The sequence below is a fragment of the Triturus cristatus genome, chromosome 3_2, assembly GCF_964204655.1.
Source record: "Triturus cristatus chromosome 3_2, aTriCri1.1, whole genome shotgun sequence".
Lineage (NCBI taxonomy): Eukaryota > Metazoa > Chordata > Amphibia > Caudata > Salamandridae > Triturus > Triturus cristatus.
Genome location: NC_140584.1, coordinates 77,474,516 through 77,492,752, shown reverse-complemented (window position 1 = coordinate 77,492,752; position 18,237 = coordinate 77,474,516). Strand labels below are relative to the sequence as shown.

Below are 18,237 nucleotides of genomic sequence, written 5' to 3'. Positions count from 1 at the left end.
GCTTTGATGTTTGATCGTGATCCCGATCACTTTAACTTTCGCGGCCACCTTGCATAGCCAATAGGTCTCGATTTTGGGACCTTATAAGTATTTAGTTATGCAACTGTTGCATGACTAAACACTTATAAGGCGAGACCTATTGGCTATGCCAATGCTTGTTTAAGTTGCCACTTTGATCTCCCCTGCGTGAATGAGTAGTGCATTTGGATCTGTGCTTGGTGGTTCTTTGGCTAATTGGCTCTGCCAGTGGCGGGGTCAGAAAGGCGTAAACAAACACTCTCATGCATTTCACTTGTGCCATCAATTTTACCAGGGGAATATCAAAGGACAGAAGACTTGTCTGAGCAGCAGTGTACTAAGCACTAGTCATGATATAAACGTATGTGCTGCACCTCAGACACAGTTGCCTCGCCTGCTCTAGTGGCAGTGCTCTGCTCTCTGCTATGCTAGTGTGGGTCCTGGGAAACGTGGTCCAAAGCCGAGGGGCCTGGGCATGGAAATTGTAACCAGTGATGGCTGCTGCTACTAAAACTTGGTGGGCTGTGTGGGACGTTGTGGGAGGGGGATAATGAAAAAAAAGAACTTACCTGCAGCTCTTGGACACCACCTCGATGCTACTCTGCTCCAACCGCCACAGATTGCGTGAACTTCAGTTTTTAAGCCCCGAAAGTCAGGCACTCGCACTTCACCTTAGTCTCCATGGATTACAAGTGCGGAGCTGGGAGATTTGTTTTGCAGTGCCGGGGAGGCTTCCGTAATTGGCAACGAGCAATCCAGCACACCAAAATGGAAAGAAGTAATTGTTAGCGTTCCACAAGGCACGATTCTTTGTAGGTGTTTTATGTTTTTATTGTGGGCCATAATGGACATGAGCTCTAATATCAACGGTTTTTGATTTGGTGAGCTTATTTTAAAATGATGCACGATAATGACGCAGGTAAGAATGTGTTTGGCATCTGCATTCTTATGTTATGTTATGTTAGGTATTCTTATATAGCGTGCAGCTGCCTCAGCGAAGAGGCGTCCCGGCGCTGGTAGCAGTGTCAGTAGAAAGCTAGGGACTAAACCAAGGGGAACAGGTAGGTTTTAGTGGCCTTACGGAAGGATAGCAAGCAATCCAGGCGACGTATCTGAATAGGGAGGGAATTCCACAGTTTAGCGGCTAGATACCGGAAGGACCGGCCCCCAGCTCTGAGGCGCTTCACCAGAGGGACCGTAGCCAAATATTGCTCAGCAGATCGTAGCTGGCGGGTGGATACATAAGGAACCAGCAGATTAGAAAGAATCTCAGGGGATGAAAGCTTTAGTATTTTGAAAGTCAGGCATAGCGTTTTGAATTCAATCCTTTTGGACATGGGTAACCAATGTAGATGGCGCATTGCACCCGACACAGAACAAGTTCTAGGGAGCCTCAACAGGACTCGAGCGGCTGCATTCTGGACTCGCTGTAGACGAGTCACTTCTGCTTTGTTACCGCCTAACATGAGTGAGAGTAGTCCAGTCTGGACAAAATAGTCGCCTGGACTATCTACTGGCGGGTGAGTGGATTGAAGAAACCCAACATGGGCCTCAGCCCCCGGAGTAGGCCAAAGCAGATGCCTGAAACCTTCTTAGTGTGCTCCTGAAACCCAAGAGTAGAATCGAGCCAGACCCCAAGATTTTTCACAGCCGACTTAGGGGTGGGGGCGCTGCCCAGGGTCGCTGGCCACCATTGCGTACTCCAGAGCCTCTTATCTCTCCCCACCAACAACACTTCTGACTTATTAGCGTTGAGCTGAAGGCAGTTGGTGGTCATCCATTGTGCGACCGCCGCTCCAAAATTTGGAGGCGCCCCGCGTAGGATCATCGGAGAGGGCCACCACCAGCTGCGTATCATCAGCATACGAGACCATGGTCAAGCCATGATCCCTCGCCACCGCAGCCAGGGGTTGAACGTACAGGTTGAACAGTACGGGGCTCAAGGCTGAGCCCTGGGTGACCCCCTGCCTGATGGAATGGGTGTGAGAGAGAAAGGGGGGGCAGTGACCTGGAATGTTCTGTCAGACAGAAAAGATCAAAACCAATCCAAGGCAAGACCTACCACCCCAGCCTCCTCTAGGCGACGTAGGAGGATCCGGTGAGAGACTGTATCAAAAGCGGCGCTTAGATGGAGCAGTATCAGGGCCGCGGTATATAGTGCACTGTATACACCCACAGAACAAGCCCTGGGTTGCTTGGGTTTGGGGACTATAACAAGGGGCGAAACCCACGGTGTTGGTCCAGAAACTTTCTCAATAACACCTTTTTTCCCTTGTCGGTCTAGTTCTGCCTTGACATGAGGCCGCAGGTGAAATGGCACTCGTCGGTGTCTCAGTGCCACGGGACGCACTGTTTTGTCAATATGTAACTTGACCTTAACTTCTTTTAAGCATCCGAGGCCCTCGAACAGATGTGGAAAGTCCCTCATGATCTCTTCGGTGTGTGACTGATGTACCTGGTTAGTAAAATACACTAACCCCAAATCCTCTGCTGTGTGACACCCTAACAGCGTATCTGCGCTCTCCTTCGTGACATAGAACTTGGTTCATACTTTCGTGGGCCTATTTCGCACATCCACCTTGATGACCCCTTGGAGTGGTATGGGGTGTTCTCCTCCATAGCTATATATCTTGGCCTTGGTCTTTGACAAATTAAGCACTGCTCTAGAAGTGATTTTCAGGGGGCACACACTGGGCCATGGAGAAAACTGATGGGGCCACCAGCAACGGGCATCTCTAAGACGTCTATATGGGTATACATATGTATATATGTGTGTGTGTGTGCATGTGCGTGTGTTTGCTTAATATGTTTAAACATTTTAAGTAAACATGCAGGCTTGTGTGAAATGTAAGGAAACAAATAAAAGTGTGTGGCAAAGTGCATTCTGTTTTTTATGTGTTGACTCTTTGCACATTCAACAGCTGCTATGATGGGGTCCAAGGGGAGCCAAGACAAATATAGGTGGATCACAGGTACCATTCAACCCCCTTCAGCAGCGCCACTGATTTAAATCTTACTTCTTGAAGGCTGATTATACTGCTTATTTGAATACAGGTAGTCTTTTTAGATTCCTGAGGTGAGGGCCAAGATTAATCCAAAGAAAGAGGACTTACATTTTAGTGGTTTCCTTCCACATTTATGCCATCAATAGTTTAGTTTTGTGATGTGTATAGCATTGCCTGGGCATAGTGAGACAGTGAAGCCAGGACATTGGGCCTCACGTGCTAACGTTTTTCCACAGTTTATAGGACTGTTTTAAAACAGTAGTTTAGTCAATTCAATTCAATTCAAAATACCACTTTTCAATCTAAAAAACACATAGATCATAAAATCACAAAGCACAATTTTTCAATAAAATATCATAAACAAGAAGCAGCAAAATAGGTCAGATAAATACACGTTTAAAAATAGCTGTTTCATAATTACTTCATAAGACTTCTTGCTTTTATCGCTAGACAGAAAGATGCTACTGAATAACAGATATTATGATCCTGTAACGCAGCCGCGGTCGGTAGTAGGAGTAACTGCAGGGTGGTGACGTGGGGAGGGGGAGAGGCAGGGTGGGGGGTAGTAAACTATGGATTACGGAGGTTTACAGGTAAGGTAACATATAAATTAATAAAACGAATTTCGTTGCGTGCACTGCATCCCCAAATGCGATGCAGTGCACGCTACGAAATTCGTTTTATTAATTTATATGTTAACTTACCTGTAAACCTCCGTAATCCATAGTTTACTACCCCCCACCCTGCCCCTCCCCTCCCCACGTCACCGCCCTGCAGTTACTCCTACTACCGACCGCGGCTGCTGTAACGTTTTCAAGATATATAACTCTAATCGGCATTGCCTAAAATTATATTTGCGCATGATTGGGACTATAAACATTTTCCGGTAAAGTGCATAGTATTTATAAAAAAAACAAAAAATGTAGATCGGTTTGAGTCAAAACACCATCACATTGGCAAAAAGGCAAAGTTTGCTGTGAGTAGATACCAGAAGGATAGCCCAACATACAGGGGATAAGATTTAGTCTGAACTTTAACGGTACAAATAGATGCTGTGGATTTGTTACAAATGACAGGGATAGCAGGTATGTTCAAATAAGTTAGAACCGTTCTTTTTTTTATTATTATATATATATCTTACTCTTTCCATTTTACATTTAAAAAAATGTTAATTAATTTTTTAATGTTAACCAACATGTAGATGGGGGTCTCAAAAAGATGTTGTAAACCTAAAGTAGTAAAAGTATGTTGAACATATGGGATCCATGGCATCTTATAAGCATTATCAAGCGAAAGACAACCCTTAATGATATTTTGGATTAAGTGTAGTGATTCACTTCTCCATATTGAGTGCCACAGCAGGATTGGTGCTAGGCGAACCTGGTCAGTTATGTATGGTACTTCTAGCTCACGGTGGCAATTAAAAGAGGAGAAACAGTAGTTTAGTCTTTAAATCCACTTTAGGACTGTACTAACCAAGGCAATTCCTTCCTAAATCAGACCTCTTAGTCTGCAGGTGTACTGGTTCAATGCTTGAGATAGAGGTCTGTTAGGAACGGGAGGGATATGTTTTTAGATGGTCATTGGTGACCATAGCTTGAAGTTAATGTTCCTCAGTAAATTACCCTAGCCCACCATGTATGGAATGAAATCAGTGAGTCTTGTTTCCATCTGGATTTATGAGTTTTTGGATAAGTGTGAATCAATCAGAGAACTCTTCTCTTTATTCAGATGAAATGAGAATCCCAGTTCTTTCAACCTAGGAGGACCTGTTTCATCTAGTTGCAAGATTAGTTGTTTCTTAAAAGCAGTAAATCCAAAATGAATCTCAAAAACCTATAGGGTCATTACCGTTTCTTTGTTGGAAATATATTTTACATTCTGGAAAGGAACACACTTACAATGCACAACACTGAAACACTGTCCTGCACACCACTTGTGGATTTGGATAAATTGAAGCACCACTTTGATTTCACTGATCTTCTGTGATGTTGTGATGTTTTTGTCTGTGGGGGATTCAATATTAAGGCACATGGCAGCAGCCCTTTCGACACTGGACAGAAAAAGAAATTGGTATTTTTCACTTTAACTATTCATAAACAGCCTTAGACCCTATTTTTGTTTTGTTGTAATTGTAGTCCATTGCCATAACATGCTTAACTCTCTAATGTTGCCAGATGACCCCCATTTATTGGCAAAGTTGACCAAATGTCCCTAAACTGAAAATAGAACGTTCTATTACTAAATGAATCGATGGAGAGCTAGCCATGCCTGACTTTAAATTAAAAAAATTATTTGAAAAACATAGTGGCAGTAGAGTGAAATCATATAAAATTTAAGTTTTCATTAACTCTTTGTACATTTTGTGGAACAGATGCATATCACGGTGTACAGTATGGCCATCGGTACTGCACTGACATACTTGCACCCTGCAACATTGGATTAAACTTCATAAACATAGCACAGAAAGAAGCATACATGTGAAAATTATTAATTGGAACTTTTTTTGCATCACTGTTTTATAAACATATTCTGCCAGTTTTTAGAGTTTTATTTCCTTCTGAGATGCAGACTAAATTTACAACCAATACAATTTAACTTCCTTGTAGAGCGCACAGAACCAGCACCCAAATATTTTACGCTAACAACGGATGCTTTCACTGAACGAGAACTGTCTCTTAGTACCGAGCCAGGAACATCTACTACCATGACCGCACCTGGTAAGTTACATAACGAAAACTGTTTAACTTAGTAATTTTACTTAATAAATCTGTTCCTTGCATTCTTTTTGTGTACTTGTACTGTTTCATGTTCACGAAAATCTTTCTAGATTGCTTTAGAATTCTTCTCTCACTTTTGTTTGGTTTGTTCTCATATGTAGCAGTGAATCACTTTACTTTTTAACTGCTTTAGTTATATTGTAAACTATATTGCATTGTAATGTATTTGATTAATTGTTTGTGTTTATTAAGGAGTTTTTTTGGTCAAAATACGGTGGCCAAGATTCGTCACCTCGAGAACAGATATTGTGTGGAAACAGGGTGTGGGTAATTGATGGTAATTGCGTCTCATATATTTAATTTTTCCAAAGAGAGATTCCCATGAGATTTCTGCGCTCACACTAATGTCTTTCTAATTCAATGTAACTAAATGTCCTCTTTTCCTCAGAGGAGAGTGCGCTAAATCATTGGAAGGCAATTGGGTCAAATTCTGTTAAGTGTCTACTGGTGCAAAATATGGAGCACATGTTTTCATCATGTTTTTAGCTCGCATATTAGGCAATGAACGATTGGAGTAAACAGGGTTTGCATCAATACTTGCCACATAATACTTTTTGCTCCAGGACTAAATGTGGAGAAAATACATTTTGATTTCCATATTGTTTTGCTCTACTGTTTCATCATTGAAAAGGGTCATTTATACTTCCATATTCACAGAATCAAGACTTTGAATTTTCCTTCTGAAAATTGCATGTACAAATATGGAAAGATTTCCATTGTCATGGATTTTCATCTCATCTCATAAAAACGTTATTTCAGCACACATGACCATAAAAGCACAAATAAAATACAATACATTACATACAATTCATAAAAGATAGCCAAAGGTCTCCTCGAACTAACAAGTGGCACATTATTTTATATATAAAAATAGATCAAGTCAAAATTACTATTCCAAGACAACTCTTCCTCTTGTCAGCCTTAACGCTAGTAAAAGAGACATGAAAAGCTTATATAATATACGGAGAACGTAAAAACCTCAAGCAATGGGGTTTCATAGGATGCGTCTATATGACTAGTGAGATGGCATTTTCAGAGGGTCATCTTTGCTCAATTGCATATTACATTAAAAGTACAGGTGCACACAAAACAATATTGATTGAACACGAGCAAAACCTAAGCAAAACATTGATCATAGTGATCCTCCTGTTTAACTCATCTGGACTGCTGGTCTAATTTTAAAGTGCTATAGAGAAAAGCTCGAGCATAGCTTACAGCAACAGAATAATTTTTGTTTTGAAATTGGATTCCGCCTTCTAAGATACATATGCAGAGCTCTAGTGGAAAGAAAGTTGTTGCATTTAAGGAAACAACATTTTCTCGACCATCATGATGGCCCCACTTAGCAGTACACAAATTAACTAAGAATAATTTTTTTTACAAACAACGGAATATACGACATTTAATGTAAATAGGAAATGATCATCAATTATTGCTCGTTCATGTTAGCGAGAGGAATAAGAAGAAGAGTATATACAACATTTACTGATTAAAAAATGTAAACAGGAGATGATCATCAGTTATTGCTTGTTCATATTAACAGGAGGTAAAAGGGGTAAGGCTCAATTTACTAAATGAGCCTGTGGAAATGAGCCGAGTAAACCTAAACGATCTTCTTTGGGATGGCTCCACGGGTACACCACATGGCAAATAAAAAACGTGAACTGGAAAACACAATGGGCATGTGAGTGTCATATTTGAATAACCTATACACCTCGCTACAGTGACTAGACCCCAGGTTCCTGCAAAGCTGAAGTAGCCATCGAATCCTTGCCCTCCCATATCCTTGACAAAAGAATAGCACATGAAGTTCCGTCTCGTCTGTGTTGTTACAAGCTGGGCAACTCCAATTAAATTGTAAATAAAGCTTCTTGGCAAGGAGTGGCTGGATATCATCCGGAACCAATTCTAGGCTGTATCTATCTTTTACCTCCGGAAACTCAGCGGTCAGTCGGTCCGATGTACACCTCCTCTCGAGCTGAGCGAGTTTGTGATCTCTATAGCTTTGCATCAGGGTCTTTATGGGGGTCATTTGGCAGGTTTCCTCTGATTTATTCCACAAGTTGCCCCTACCCAAGGCCTCACATGTGTTCTTAATGGATTTTCTGTATTTGCACATGCTGGAGCTGCAAAGTACATATTCTGGTGAGGGGCTTGTACACAGTAGTGAACTTCTACAAAGTCTTTATCCCTCAGGGAAGTCATAATTCATTTGCTGGTAGTTTATACAGGGGAAACATATGGAACACTAATCTTGCTAAGGGTAGAAGAGCATGAATTTACGGGGTGGGGGGTGGGGGAAGGTGAATGAACTCTTTCATATCTGAATGAGTTCAGATGGAGAGGTGTCTTCACAGTGAAAAAACATGCTCCCAGTTCAGATAAATAAAAGTTACTTCAGGGCATTTAGGTCAATGTGAAGATTGTCCTATATGCTGCTTTATGGTTTACATCAGGATGTAGCATATTCAACCACATCACTCTAACTTTGATTGCTCTCATACGGTTCCACATTGCAGCCAAGGGCATAGTTAAATTTGAGTAGACCGCCCCAATATCAGGCACGCAAAGTGACCATATCTAGAGGAATCTACTCCCTTCTGAGCTCAGACAGCAAACTCATATAGACTCCTGTCCAAAAAAAAAGAACTCCTAAGCATGCTTAACGAGTGCCCCCAAGATTTGGACTTGCTTTAAGCCTATGCAGCCAGAACCATCTCCTCTTACGAAGCACTCAAAGTATGTTGAAAGATCTCTCATTACAAAGAAACCACAGCCTGGAATGCTTAATGTCGAACAATGTATCTGCTGAGGTCACCAATGCATTCGTTGGTCAACAATGCTTGAAGTGTCTATCACCCTCTCACTGACCAATATGTACACCTTCCTCCCTCAGGTGTTAAACTACTCTTCTTTCCACTTGAGTCTTCTGATCAGTGCTACAATGCACAGCTTAGTTTCATAGTTAGTTTTATTCTTCAGTGTACCTTGCTTAACGAATAACAGACATGCATCTGTGTAAACCAATCTCTAACTCATCTGGCCATAGTACTGCCACATAAAACACTCCAAATAAACAATAAACAAAATAGTCAATGCACACTTCTATTCGATTTGCTCAGGCTCATTCTTTCACCTGGTTGAAATTCTAGGTGAGATGTTTTTATCAAAAGAATACTCCTGGACATGTTCGACTGCTGTAGATTTCTAGGAGTATGGAATTTTGTAATTCACTTAAAACTGGAATTACATTTCAAATATAGTACTAATGCTAAGGAAGTGGATGACCTGTGTTAACGAACTGGTCTTTATGGATAGGGGTTGCAAAGCTAACATAATAAAGAATAGAATAAATACATTTTCTCTACTTTTTACAGAAAGTATAATCATGAATCTGTTTCTTCTTTTCTAAAAAAAAAGGTATTGCATATTAAAATTATTGAGAAGCACAAAATGCTCGCTTCGTTTTTTAACAGAACACTCTCTTTAAAAATAACTTATTTAAAGACCATTTCCATTATTACATACCACTCAATCAACATAAAAAAAGCATTTCATTCATTTTTTGCATGTATGCACATTTCTACATAGTTAGGGCCATAAGTGCTTCATAAAAGCCAGTCTTAGAGCGTTGTGAGCTTTTCAAGTGCAGCATTAAAACTACTTTTATTTTTACTTTACAACAGATTGAATGTTCTTTGTACTTTGTGAATCACAGGAAACATGAACCAACAAATGTATGCGAAAGAATTACATGAAATAAATATGTGCAGAGGAACAGATTTTTATTCAGAAAATTGTGCATAACATTGTATTGTTTGCAGACACAATATGCTCATTTTAGATTAGCTGTTTATGGATTGTCAATGCAGTGTTTCATTTTCCTATACGTTTAATGAACTTTTCAACTTTCTTGAATTGCAGTGAATGGAACAGAGCCAGGCCAAAAAATGGCAACACTAGGGCAGGACAATGTAACAGGTAATGTTTACTTTTTCTATCCCATTTTGTTCGAACTTTATCTTTATTTCAAATGCAGTGCTGGGTTGCCCAGTAAACACTTTCCTATGGCACTACAAAACAGAGGCACGAAAAAATAAATCTTTGTTTAGAAAGAATATGACATTTGGACCTTCATTATGAGTTGGTTGGAAAAGAGGTGGGGTATTTAACACATGTGGTAAATGCCATTACCCTGAGTTAATTTTATTTTCCACGTGAGGTAAATAGCTTCCATTCTGAGTTTTTAACATGAAAATGAGGCATTGTTTGCAGAAACTGTTTTTAACACGCTGAATCCCACATATTTTGCTTGTTTTCCGGGCCTTGAACTCTGGTAAATTTCAGCAGGTTGTACTTTTCAGAATTTATCCAAGGAAAAATGCAAGGGTGTGATAATTTTCACACAATCCGCAAATCCTATCACTCTTATTTGCACAGGTATCGGACACTTAACTTGTGACGAGGGCCCCAATGTTTCAAAAAAGGATTGAAGTAGAACCATGGGAAAACTCAGAACTTTGTCAGTCTTCTTTACAGTAAAGAATGACCACGGTACACACTATCAGCAGGGTTGGTGTGTGGTTTTCTTTTCATTCTTTTTGTGCATAACCATAAATATCCTAGTTTGCAGCAGATGAATTTAGTGACTGACAGAAAACATTTTAATGGGATAACATGAAAATAGTGCTTGGTACAAGATTCCATTATTGACTTAGTTAAATCGAATTAAAATTTTGGAAAGGCACGAGTATTGGCAGAACGAATTATTGGGGAGCATGAATTCTAGCAACATGTTGTGCAAAGGGTTGTCGTCAAGGGAAACCTGAGTATTGCCAGACATCTGGGGACATCAGGTGTTTATAAATACAATGGTCCCTAATAAATGAGACAATCAAAGTAATCTTTATTTAATGATATATGTATATATACATTCACTCAAAAAAAAAGTTTAAAGTGATGTTATAGTTAGGTATGATGATTATATCTTACTTTACATGATAAATACCTTAGAAATGCACTGAACAAAACAAAGGTTAAAGGGACGTTATAGTTAAATGAACATGTCAGGTAAAACATATAATTTTAAGCGTACAAAACCACTGAAATTGGCCAGGTATAGTTATCTAAGTAACTATAACTCTTTCCCTAAGGGAACAACTATAACTCGCGCCCTCTCCACTTTATCAAAAACACAGCTCCGGGGGTTGGGTTGGTTATAGAGCGCGAACTTGACCCGAAGGTATCAGGTATCAGAGCACCAGTTGCATTACACATGGACACATTCATTTTTGTTAGGCACGGGTAGATTAAGTGATTTGCCCAGAATCACAGGATATTGAGCGTCATTGCTGAGACTCGAACCCGGTTCCCCAGATTTGAGATCGACTGCCCTAGCCGTTAGGCTACATCCTCTCTCCTGTGCTACACACATAGAAACAGCAAATTGCCTATGATAGTTTATGTGCAGGAAGGTCCCCCTTCCTGCACATAAACAACTTACAAAAATGCTGTTTTGCAACTTCAATATGTGCTGCATTAAGCAGTACACATAGAAGTTACAAACCAGCATTTAAAGATTGTTTATGTGCAGGAAGGGGGCCTTTCTGCACATAAACAATCTTCCCCTCAATACAGGCACTCTTGCACTATGGTGCAAGGGTGCCTGCGTTGTTGCCAGGCAGCATAATTTAGCGCCAGTGCAGGGGAAAACGTAGGGCTTCACCATATTCTAGTAAATATGGTGCAGCCCTGTGTTTCTAAAGTGACAAATGAAACAAGTGACCTGATTAGGGTCACCCGCGACCACCTCTCTGCCTTCCTCACAAATGAAGAGTCGGTCAGACAGTAGAGAATACAAACCAAAGATATTTTATTAAAGTACACTCGAGTGGAGTCCGGTCTGACCAGCCTCCTTGGATTGCTTCAGAGGGACTGACTTCAGCAAGCGTAAAGATATATTAAGTACATTTCAAACCAATGAAGCCACCGCCCAGAATGAACAATTCCAGGCTCATACAGCTAAAACAAAGGGGGTACAGTAGGATAATTTTCAACTCTAAGGCTGGGTACACCACGCTATCTGTAATTGAAAGTTGTCCTGCCCGTGCACGGAGCTGGGCTGGTGGGAGAAGGCCTCTATCTAGTGGGAAAGGTATGTGCTAATGAGGACAATGTCCTCAGTGAAAGTCAACGTTAAACTTTGAGAGAAAGGAAAAAACGAAAGCAGACATTTCTCAGCAAGCTATGGTTAGTTTCAATCGCAGTTTAAAATTGTGGCTCATTTTAAAATGATTCCACAAATGCTAACTTTACATTAAGTAATAGGCAAGCAAAATGAATGTGTAACGTTTACATTTCAACACGAAGCATGTCGTTAGCCTTCTTGGCTTAATGACACGCTTCGCCACTTTAATGTAAATATGCCCCTAGGTGTTCCACTAGGGTCTCAGGCTGTCTAAAGAGTAAAGTAAAAGAGAAGGGGAGATTTTGGCAGGAAAAAAGGAAGGTCTGAAACTACAGAGCAAGTATATGAGGAGAAGCAAGGAAATCTAAAAGTAGGGGAAAGTCCCTATTGCTATGCCTGATCCCAATTGCATGGACAGTGAGTAGGTGAAAAGAGATGGAAGTAAAAAGGAAACATTATGCTACCCATACTGTACGCACGGACACTTGGTATGAAGTAGTGCACCTGAAAGAACCACTGAGGAGCTCAATGGACAATGTCCAGTGACTGTATGTGTGGGTGAACACAGGTAGGGCTTTAAGGATCCCTGATAGAGGCATTAGATTCAGTTTATAACAAAGGCATTAATGGCTAGCAGCTTCACTATAACCCCTCAATCATCATTTATGAAGCACCTTCAGCACAGCAATGAAAGCTAGTCTCTGATTGCTAGTTTCACTATTTAGTGAAACTAGCAATCGACCTCTACCTAGGCAAATATTGACATTTCCCCCTTCTTAACTACTCTCAGTCTGGGAGGGTGCAAAAGGGAAGCCTGAGCTAAAAATCCCATTGCCTTCCATCATAATTCTTGATTTTTCCGTTCCTTGAAGTTAATCATTGGCCTCAGGCAAGGGAACAGGGCGATCCGATTCCCTACTGGGAAAACATCTTTTACACCACCATCACTCTGAGAATCTTTGCTCTTACACAATGGTCCTGCTTCACCTGACTCTTTGGGAGAAAATTCAGATTACTTGCTCTAGGTGCAGCTTTTCAAGGCACTCTCCTTGCTCCTTTAGGTGGATAATCAAAGTCAAATCAAATCAGCATGCAACACTGGAAAGTGGCAGTCCTCGATGGCTCATTAATTGCTGAATCTCTGATTCCGCTTTCTTCATCTTCCCTCGCACAGAGCTTCAAAAGCTGTCATTCTGTGCTCCATAACTTGAAGAATTTTAATAGACTTTCTGTATTGAGGTCACTAACACACGTTCACCTTTGCTAAGGCTTGAAAACTCCTTCTCATTCTCTGTGGGATGCTCATCTGTACAGGGTGGGCATCAGTGAACTATTGTGTGGCCACTAGGCCTTTCCCAGGTTTACCCCTTAGGGCCATGGGATCCAATCTCCATTCCACACTATAACATGTATTTTGAAGCATGTTCTTTTCTTGTCTTGAAGGGTTGGTGGAATTACTGGTGCACCTGCATTGCAGCCATAGAAGTGGCAAACATTATTCTGCTGGCGCTATACTATGTTACCAATATTGTTGTTCCCACTGCATGGGGTTTCTCCTCTTGACCTATGACAAGACCACAAACACGTTTCCCACCGTATTCCTCTCGGAAGTCCTCATGGGAGTAATGTGTGCATCTCCCTGTGTATAATGTGCTTTTGTTCTCCTGACTATCTCCATTTCAATCGGACCCCTCACCGTTGTCTCCTGGCAGTAAGTATTGCGCTAATATTTCCTACGGCCCCTAGGCATCCTCCACAGGTAGAAATTGCCACATCTGTCTTGAATCAGGTAGACCATGGCGGAGCCTGATGTCTCAACACCATATTTTCCCTCTTCCTATGTCATGTGACCCCGAAATTGGCCTGTTTTGAATATTCTTCTTTATGTTTGCATTTGTTATATAACTTTCTCTTGCATTTTTACCAAGACTTTAATTTTTCAGTCTAATTGGCATATAATGTGGCCAAATGCTGAAATCCAAGCCTAAATACCACAAGCCCAAAATACAGCAATACAATCCCTGCCGTTCAGATTCACAAAAATGTTGGGTAGCTTATAATAAAATACTAAAAGATGAAAAAGATTGGGATCGAAAAAAATTGAATCTTTGTCTGACCACAACAGGAGAAAAAAAACATACAACATTCTGGAATCACTAAAATATACACCAATATAGCGGCAGAGGTTTGGATCACCCACTTTTCAAGTATATACTCAACCTCGCAATGTGTTGGATTAATTGATGAAAAATCGGAGGACTCTACAGGAATTATTTTACCCATTTTGAACAGTCCCGATAATCTTCCAATCATCACATACGAAGAAGTAGAAAATGCTATCAGTAAGGTAGTTCCCTATAAAGCCCCAGGTCTAGACAAAATCCCATCAGATTTATTCTTGTCAGAGATACAAATATGGAGACCCTACCTTACTTTGGTATTTAATGGCATTTTAAAAGGTTGACAGGTATCACACTCCTGAGTTGGAGCAGAAATTTTCCCTATTTATAAAAAGGGAAGTCCTTTAGAGCCTGCGAATTATAGGCCAATTAGCCTAATAGGCACCACTTGAAAAATCTTCAGTAGGGTTATTCTACTTCAGCTCCAACATTAGCTATATGACCAAGAAGTCTTATGCCCCTTTCAGACTGGCTTCTGAACAAGCACATCAATCATAGACTACATTTTTAGGCTCCGGTTAATTTTTTGGAAGAAGGTAACAATTAATAAAGGAAGACTCTACGTTGTATTTGTGGATCTCAGAGCGGCTCTTGATCTGGTGCTGAGGGCCACTCTATGGAGGGTCTTAGCCGAGATGGGAGTACCAAACTACATATGTAGTTTCATTGAGAGACTCCATGAGTCTAAATTTGCCCAGGCCTGGAGTGGCAGACTAGGAAAACTTACAGAACCCCTTTCTGTAAATAAAAGCGTGAGACAAGGGTGTGTGCTTGCCCCCCCATTTAAGTTGTATATCAATGGTCTGGTTGGTTATTTAAATAAATGTGATAACGATACACCCAAACTTGCAGAGATGAGGGTTCCGGCCCTCCCATTTGCAGACGACACTCTTCTTTTGGCCAAGTCGCCGAATGGGTATCCAGAAGATACTGGACCAGTTCAGAAGGTTCTGTCTAGATATGATGCTAGAAGTTAACGTGTCAATGACTAAGTATTTGGTCTTTAACCAATGCCACTCGACTCGATTTAATCCAACATTAAATGGGGTCCTTATAGAACAGGTCCAATTGTTTGAATATTTGGGTGCCACCCTCAGTGGAACGATGGAATGGGCGCACTACATCAGCAAATGAAGGATCAAATTAGAGCAACAAACAGGAGGGCTGCAAAAGATGCTATGGGGACTTCACTATAAACCATTCTCTCCAGTTGAGCAGCTCTACACTAGCTAGGCTCTTGTGTTGGCCCGATATGGAGCGGAGCTCTGGTGACACAAAATTTCAAAACCTTAGAGCTTGTGGAAAATAGATTCTTGAGTGTGGTCTTAAACCTACCGCCCAGTACCCCTTTGGTCCCCCTAAGACTGGATACCAGCCTTAGATCAATCTTGGAAAAAGCAGCCGTTAGACCCCTGACATTCTGGAGAAAAGTATGGGCTACCCGCAAATTAATATACTATCACAAGGGTCTTCAGAACATTCTTAGATATCCTACTGCAGATGAAATACAATGACTAAACTTTATTAGGGCTTCTCTCAATGAATTGTGTTTAACTAAATTGTGGGATGATCCGGGGACTAGTCAGAGAAATAAAGACCCGATTTAGATCTCATACATGAAAATTATCATTGACCTCATCAACTTTGGGTAAATTAACATATATCTTTTTAATGACTAAGGGCACATACAGAATAAAACCTTTTTTAGATGACCTTGAGCCAAAACTGTATATGCATTTTAGATACAGGACTTTGCTACTTTGCACATTCACCTCAAGATGGACCCAACAATAGACCCAGCTGCTTCGAGTTGCCCCAATTGTGGCAATGATAAGGAAACTGTAGCACAAATTTTGTTTTTCTGTCAGACATATAGCAGGGCTAGGGTGAAATGGATAATCCCAAAAAGCAGGTGCATAGGAATCACTAGACATCTGGAGGCTTGCAGAATTATTGAGACCGATTTGACGCACTCAACAGTGTTTGCTATCTCCAGATTTGTATTGTGTATGTGGTACGCAAGGAAGAAATATATGATAACTGTTGACCCCATGTAACCTGTTGCCTGTTTTAACAATTTTTATAATAAGTGTACATCAAGATGCTGGAATTTTATTAGGTAACTGGCCATTTTATCTTTAATCGTATCTGTTTTTAAAGATACATAGGCCTGCTCCCTTTTTGAATTGAAATGTTGAATGCTTTGAAATGTTTGTCTCTTTTGTGGTCTTTTACCGAAATAAAGAGTTTTCTAATCGAATCGAATCGATTCACAATGCTGCAGCTAAATATATAGTCCCTTCTTAATATTTATTCGACTTAAAAAAGTCATGACAACATTTACAAGAATACATTACAATATCCAATTAAAATACATATATCAAACAATATCTGAAAAATTCACAATGATTATTAAAAACTTGCAACAATACATAATTAATCATTTTTAAGACAAAACATTCTCAAGAAACCAGATCTTGAGCACAACGCCACTCCTGACAGAATCACAATTTCCTATTATACTAAAATATAAAAATCATTATTGCAATACAACATGATGGAGACTCGAGATGTTGAAGCGCCATCAGTGCTGGCCTGCACTGTATAATATTCATTGAATGCAAAGTTGGAGCTAGGTAGCCTTTCCTACCAGCGGAATGTAATTTGCATAAGTGTATAGTCATCAGCATTGCACATTTCTAAAACTGCAATTCTCATGACGTTGTTTACAGAGATGTACCAAAAAGATGGAGGAAATAAAAATGGGATTTTGTTGGTCATCCTCGTGATTTTTCTGATTTTCACCCTACTCTTCATTGTCTATCTTTTCATAATGAAGCTGAGAAAGGCACACCAAACGTGGAAAAAAGGTTAGTAAAACCTGTGAAATTTGTGCCTTTGTCCAAAACCTATTTTAAAAATTCTGTTTGAATGTATGTATTGTGTTTGATGATATATGGATAGAACAGTTGTGGATTTTGGTTTGGCTTTGCAGCACTGTGTGTTACCCCAGAGTTATGTTAGCATGTGAACATCATGTTTGGCTAATCTCTGGGGAGATAAAGATTGTTCTTTGGTGGAGTTGGAGAGTTCTGGTTAGGTTTGAAGATGTTTTATATGGTTTATAAATCGAATTATTAGGAACACTTATATAGTATCCACCATTCAGCTGGGTCTCTTGGAGCTGATCTCACTACTACCCAAATAAAGAACTAGCCTTCCAGTTTTTGCTTGAATGAGAGGAGTGAGGAAATGTTCTTGTATCAAGGGGAGGAGAGTTTCAAAGGTTTGGTTCTAATGTAGAAAAAGAGCTACTTCTGAAGGTAGAAAGTTTAAACCTAGGATATTCTTGCTAATAGTTCATCTATGCAATGCAGAATCCACTCAGGAAACTAAGGACCTGATTTATATGTTGGCGGAGAAGGAACTCCGTCACAATGGCGACGGTGTTCGCTCCTCACCAACCTAGTGGTTTGCACACCCGATTTGAATGTTGGTAGACCATAGATATAATCACGGTGGAGACTATTTCGTCTCGGAGTAATTAAACCCCTCCAAAGGCCCTGTGGAGTAAGGGCCGCCGGAGGCAGACCTCTAATTCTGCCCACCTGATTAAGATGGGCAGAATTAGAGGTCAATTTTCACTGTGCATCACTGCCAGGAAAACCCTGACATAAAGGGCAGTGAAAACTACTAAAGGATCCCCTCATCTTGGCACAGGACTTCCTTGGCAAGGGGAGCATTTTCTTTTTTATTTTCAAATAGTTGGTGCAGGGCTCTATAATTTTGTACCAAACTGCAAAACATAAAACACAATGACGGTGTGACAGCAGTTCCTGCCAATGCTTTATAAATGACCACCAGCTATGGTTATTTATAAATTAGGCGGGTGGCATCTTTGTCAGGGCATCGGAATAATTTACTCCACACGATGACAGAGAAGTGGGCCGTCTGCCAGGATCAAAATTAGACCCCAGTCTGCAAATGTGGTGGATTAATTTATCTCTTTCTGATGCATGGTTTGTTCACTTTTGCAACATGTGCCCTTAAAAGTGCTTTATTTTGCA

At 40.4% G+C, this 18,237-nt stretch overlaps 1 protein-coding gene across 1 annotated transcript in view; it reads left to right on the top strand.

Moving 5' to 3' along the window:
* Nucleotides 1-18,237, top strand: part of CRTAM (cytotoxic and regulatory T cell molecule) — a 108,718-nt gene that overhangs the window by 60,017 nt on the left and 30,464 nt on the right. The window contains exons 7-9 of the mRNA XM_085646767.1: nucleotides 5,633-5,743; nucleotides 9,728-9,784; nucleotides 16,903-17,040. Coding sequence (XP_085502893.1) covers nucleotides 5,633-5,743; nucleotides 9,728-9,784; nucleotides 16,903-17,040 — 306 coding nt within the window. The remainder of the gene's footprint in view (nucleotides 1-5,632; nucleotides 5,744-9,727; nucleotides 9,785-16,902; nucleotides 17,041-18,237) is intronic.